The sequence below is a fragment of the Dermacentor silvarum genome, chromosome 5, assembly GCF_013339745.2.
Source record: "Dermacentor silvarum isolate Dsil-2018 chromosome 5, BIME_Dsil_1.4, whole genome shotgun sequence".
Classification (NCBI taxonomy): Eukaryota; Metazoa; Arthropoda; class Arachnida; order Ixodida; family Ixodidae; genus Dermacentor; species Dermacentor silvarum.
Window position 1 is genome coordinate 158,408,865 of NC_051158.1, and position 6,000 is coordinate 158,414,864.

General features: G+C 50.0%; 1 protein-coding gene and 1 non-coding gene across 2 annotated transcripts; both read right to left on the reverse strand.

The window, feature by feature from the left end:
- Positions 1–1,045: 1,045 nt before the first annotated feature.
- On the reverse strand, positions 1,046–1,951 carry LOC125945801 (uncharacterized). The gene has a single exon (XM_049668092.1). It carries the CDS (start codon positions 1,949–1,951, stop codon positions 1,046–1,048), a length of 906 nt encoding a protein of 301 aa, XP_049524049.1.
- Positions 1,952–2,173: 222 nt separating this feature from the next.
- Positions 2,174–2,247, reverse strand: Trnai-aau (transfer RNA isoleucine (anticodon AAU)). Its single transcript has one exon. It is a non-coding gene; the product is annotated as a tRNA-Ile (tRNA).
- Between the last annotated feature and the right edge of the window lie 3,753 nt (positions 2,248–6,000).

The following is a 6,000-nucleotide window of genomic DNA, read 5'->3' on the forward strand; positions in this document are numbered from 1 at the left end:
CAAGACATGACAAACGTCTTCTAGGTTAGAATCTTGCACGAGTGAATTTAAAAGTACAGCACTTTTGTCGCGCACTGGAAGCTGTTTCACTGGATCAGCAGCAAAACATACGCTATTGAAATCTCCGAGCAACACGACTTTCCTGTCACACTGTAAATACTGGCCTACCCTTTCAAAAAAAGACAACCGCTCACTTTCTATGTTGGGGGCGTACGCACATATCACACGCCAACCTCCGCCCGAAAAGAAAAAAATCCACAAAAAGCAGTCTCCCACTTTGACAGGAAAAAACATTCTCTTCTATAACTCCCAGATTATTTCTGATGAAAATAGCGCACCCCGCGGAAGTTCTAACAGCATGTGATACACAAACATTGTATCAATTGCGGAACTGCAGCCCCATGCGATCCGTCTGTTCTTCACTTTCTATCTTAGTTTCCTGCACCGCCGCTATATCAATATCTGTGTCCGAGAAAAGCCGGCTAAGCTGGTATTGCCGCTTTCTGGCACAAAGACCGCGAACATTTAGGGGAGCAAGACGAAGTGCAGTGTTTTGGGCCATCATCGTAGTTTGTGAAGAACAAACGAACCGCATGGCACCCACCTCATGCGCCTGGGGTCGGTGCTGCTTTGGCCTCTTGCACGAACCTCCCGTAGCTGCCTGGGCAGTCTTCGGAAGGCGCAGCTCGTGTCATTGTTGTTCTCCATCGTCTTTTGGGGTTGGCTGGGTCTTTTAGATGGCTAGAAGAGATACCGCGAGGCACACGCGCTCGCGGCTACGTCGGCAGCGTGCCTGCCGCCTTACGGTCCGGTGGTATATTCGGCCGCGGTCTGATCAGTGACCGCCGGGTGATGGCCGCCTTTGGCCGCGGTCCGTCAGAGTTCCCTGCAGTCAGGGCTTCATTATCGTCCAACGTCGCATCGTGGCCGCGCTTGCTGACAGTGGCGCCGCTTGCTGCCTCGCTTACGTCCATGACTGTCGGCTCATCGCTTGACGGTGACTGCGCTGGGACGTCATGCACTTTGACGGCGCCCGTGGCGTCACCTACTGTGTCGGCCACTTTTGGGCTTTCGTCGTTGGTTCTTGTATCTTGCAGCTTGTCGGGCGGGGCTGACGTTTCCGCCTCATGCCCCTCAACTTTCGGCGTTGCTTCGCTTGCACTTCCTCAGCGTCGGCCTCGTCCATGACGAGTTCTGCGGTGTCATCTCCTCCAACCGGCCCCGCGACACTTGCGTACGTCTTCACGCACTCACTTTCTTCGTGTCCAAAACGCCGGCAGTGCGTGCAGCGAGGAACTCGGCACTCACGTCGGATATGGCCCTTGCTGTGGCACCGCAGGCATAGTGGCGCTCTTCCAGGCGCGACAAGCAGGGCCATGTCACCGGCAACGCGCAGCTGATGTGGAAGGTCGTCCACCTTAATGCCATTATGGAGCTTGAGGCGCACGACGCGCGTCGTCGACCCCTTGTCCTGGATTCCTTGAACCCTCCACTTTTCCTTAGTCACGTCGGTCACATTACCGTACGGAGCAAGCGCTACACGCACGTCTGCGTCAGCAGCGTTAAAGAGAAGCCAATGAAGCTTGAGACGCACGTCCTGGTTCGCCGGGTCAATAACCAAACATCGTAGGCCCTTCACTTCCATTTCGCCACAAGCCAAAGCTTTCTTCATGCCTTCTCTGCTCTTGAAGGTCACCGCCCACACGTGGCTCATTTGATAAGCCCCCAATGCTATCACGTCGGGGAGCAATTCCAGACGCGCCAACGTATCCCGGAAATGTTCGACTCGGTAGGGTCTTGCACGAACATCCGCATGCAAAAATAAAGTGTTGAGAACACTACGACCTGAAGGCAGTGTAGGCAAAATAACTTGATATCCTTCGGCATCCGTTCCGTCCATCCTGTTACCGCGGCTGTTCGTAGCCGCAACCACCGCTACTTGGGAGCACATGACACACACGTCCGTTCACTACGGTGCCCGGAAGTGGAATGACTGAGCTAGCAGGCGGGGCGATGACAACGGCTGCCTCAATTAAACGACAACGATGAGTCACTTCATGTGCGCGTGGACGGTCACGGCGAAATCTGAGAGATCCGTCTATGCATACAAAAAGGAAAAAAAGAGAACAATAAGCATGGGAGCTACACTGGAGTGCGCACAAAAAGAAACGCGTGGCCTGCGCAGGGATCGAACCTACTACCTTCGCGTTATTGGCACGACGCTCTAACCGACTGAGCTAGCAGGCCCTTTTCTTTCTTTCTTTCTTTCTTTCTTTATTGCCGATTTTTCAACAACACAACACGTAGCACACATCACAAATGAGACGTCAAAACAAGGTTACAATAAAGGTTTTTATTGTAATGCACATAATGCCGTCAGTCACGTGGTGACTGGCGATGTAATTTAAAATTCTGTTAGTGTAACCAAGGGTTGCACGCTGGCAATCCAGGGGGGAACGCATTCTTTTGTTTTTTCTACTTCTATTAAACGAGCCATGCTCTCTCGAAAGTACAGCCTTCCCGGTCTTCTATCTGGTTCACAGTAGAAGCCAGCCATTCGTGAGCGCCATATACTGTGCAGGCCAGTCAACATAATCAGATCAAAAGGTACTCCTTCTTCGCTGTCTATTTCAAGGTACCTCACGCCGTGCGTATCTAGCGGGAGTTCTTTTTTCATTGTCCGCTGCAACACATCCCAAAAAAAGACCCCCGCCCAACAGTGAAGAAAAACTCAATCGATGGTTTCCGGTTGTTTGCAAATAAAACAGTGGGCCCCAGGGCATATAAAACCCACGCTCCTCAAGGAAAGTTCTCACTGGTAGCGTCCCGGTATGCAGTTTAAAAAAGAAGGATTTCGCACTTGGCGCTACTTGCATTCTTTTAACTCTTTTCAAGACATTCTGACCCTGGCATGTATTGTATATGGCTCTGTACAAGGGAATTGGCAACACTATGTCACATATGTCTTTATACAATTTTCTCTTTGTAATAGAATACAAATAATCATTAGAAAACCTAACGCATAGAAATAGCACACTTGATACTACTTCCCGAAAGTAACCCTGCACCGTACCCGACATGACATGGGCGCTAATAAGATAGTCGGGTAACAGTCGCCCTAATCTTGCCTGGCACACCGTTTGCAGGATTGGGTCGCTTACCTCGCGAAAAAAGAAAAACCGGTTGACTAACTGTTTGAGAAAGAGATGTGCCAGTCCAAGCCACCCACACTTTACTCTCCTGAACAAATTTGTGCGACTGCAACTTTCGAGGTAGATCCCCACACAATGATCGCAAAAACCCTATGCAATTTTTGCACATTTACCCTAGAACAGTACATAACTTGCATCATATACCATAATTTAGCCACAAAAAACATGTTACGCACGGTAGCTCTCGCAAACATGGAGAGATAATTAGCCCTCCAAGCATTCGCCTTTCCACGTAAGAGGTCTGCTTGTTGCTGCCAGTAGTCATTATTTTTGTAGTACTGAAGTGGCACACCGAGGTACTCCCCGCAGGCGTTTCGTGTGTTCGACACCACGGACCCGAGCACACGAGGGTTGGACCCTCCCGCGTGTATCCTTGCGCGGCGCTGCCGTGTATGGGGAAAGGGGGATCCTGGGGGTTGAGCCGATGCTGGGTGCTCGGACCTTTAAGGCCTCCCGGCGGAGGCAACACACCTCTTCGGCCTCTGCTTCACATAGACGGCACCTCCAGACTGACCCACTTGGAGGAAATCGGCAGTCGCTTTTTCCTGTCTCTCTCTCCTCAAATCTGCGTCTCTCTCTCACACTTTTTGTCTTTCCTGTCTTCTACTCTCTTCCACTTCCTTTTTGCGCTGGCGGCAAGGGTTAACCTTGTGTGGCTATCCTACCTTGGGTACACCATATTAGGTTATAGTAGCGGCGTACGACTGGCGTCGTGCAGACTTGTGTAGAAGCTCTGCCACGTCCCCTCGTTGGGCTCCGTGGTGGGCGGTCGGCGCTGTTGCCGAACACATACACCTTCTTATGGCAGCGCAAACCTCTGTCGTCTATGATCGGCCTCTGAATAGAGGCTGCACCGAAGCAACGTTCCAGTTCTCCTTTCGGAGCAACACCCCAGCATTCCCCAAGTACCATGTAGTCCATAGTGAAAACAACACACCCGTGGGAAAGCTGTCTCCTTTCCTGGTGGCCAAGTGCCTAAAAGACAAAATTGGACCGACATACAAAGCCTCAAAAATGTCTAGCAGGGACCTCCTCCTAGAACTAAATGACAAAGACCAAGTACAAAAGTGCTCGGAACTTACCAGTATTGGCGATGCCACAGTTACAATTTCAGCCCACAGAACTCTAAATACAAGCAGGGGTGTGATATCCGAGGAGGACTTCCTTGGTTTGAGCGATGAGGAACTGCTGGAGGGTTTCCAGGAACAAAACGTGACCAAAGTACAAAGGATTGTCATCCGCAGAAATGATCAAGAAATTCCGACAAAACATGTCATACTCACCTTTGGAACAAGCGAAATGCCTACCTCTCTAAACGCAGGGTACGTAAAAGTAAATGTCAGACCATAGATCCCGAACCCCCGACGATGTTTCAAGTGTCAAAGGTTTGGACATGCTTCACACGCATGCCGAGGACAAACAACCTGTGCTAAATGCAGTTCCAATGATCATCAATCTGACAATTGCACTTCTTCTCTACACTGTGTCAACTGCAAAGGGGACCATCCAGCCTACTCGCGGTCCTACCCTTGCTAGAAAAGAGAAAAGGAAGTAATAACACTAACTGTGAAAGAAAAATCTCGTTCTATGAAGCAAGAAAGCGACTGTCTTACCTTTGTAGAAGAAGTTATGCCGAAGTGACGCCGGTGGGGGTAGCGTCACAGAGGTCTCGGGAGTCCTCCGAGCCCACGCACAGTGGTCCCGCAGTGACCCCTCCCGCCCCAGTGGTGGCAGCAGCCAGTGCTGCTCCATCCTCTTCGAAGGGCCCGCAGACACCAGTCCCGCTGGGCCCTAAACTCAATCGAACTCCACGGCCCGAGACACGTGTCCCGGCGCCCAACTCTCGATCCTCCAGCGCCTCTCAGAGAGCGATGGAGGTCGACGCTAAAACCCCGGTGTCATTGACGCCGAAGGACAAGCGCTCTCACGAGCGCGCAAAGACGGACAAAGTCCCAATAACCACACTAATCAAGAAAGTGATAACCTAAAGGTTATCGCTCCTTTGTATTAGCCTTCTCCACATCTATGTCACCTAACACCTTATATCTTATTCTATCGTTATGACATTTTTTATCTTTCAGTTTCAAAATGGCTTCTATTATCCACTGGAACTGCAGAGGTCTATTACGCAAATTAGGTGATATCAAAGACATGCTAAGTAACTTCTCTGCTGTGGCCTTGTGCTTGCAGGAAACAAACCTCGGCGAAAAACATAAAAATTTTTTAAACGGCTTCACTGTGGTACGGCGCGACCGTACCCAGGCGAGCCGGCTTTCGGGTGGTGTAGCCATTGTTCTGCAGGCAGGTATCGCAGCGAGAGAACTTGCCATTAACAGTCACATAAAAGCTGTTGCTGTCACCATTTTAGCGCACAAAACCATCACCATTTGTTCGCTGCACATTTTACAGTAAGAGACCTAGAGTTAATTTTAAACCAGCTACCTCAACCTTTTTTAATCGCGGGTGATTTCAACGCACATAACACGCTATGGGGTAGTAAAACAAGCGACACCAGGGGACAAACACTTGAAGATTTTATCCTAGCAAATGACGTATGCCTTTTAAACACCGGTGCTACAACCTACTGCTCTCCAATCACAGGAGCTGTGAGCTGTCTGGATCTACCACTGTGCTCTCCGTCTCTCTATAGTTATTTCCACTAGAGTATTATAGATAATCCCTATGGTAGTGACCATATGCCTGCAATCTAAAAACCAACATCCAAGCTATCTATCCTACCTTCTACACCACTCCGTTGGAAACTTCACCTTGCAAATTGGCCTCTCTT

Bases quoted from the DNA above. Each gene is read 5' to 3' on its own strand.
- LOC125945801 (XM_049668092.1), bottom strand. From the start codon at position 1,951: ATGTGCTCCCAAGTAGCGGTGGTTGCGGCTACGAACAGCCGCGGTAAC.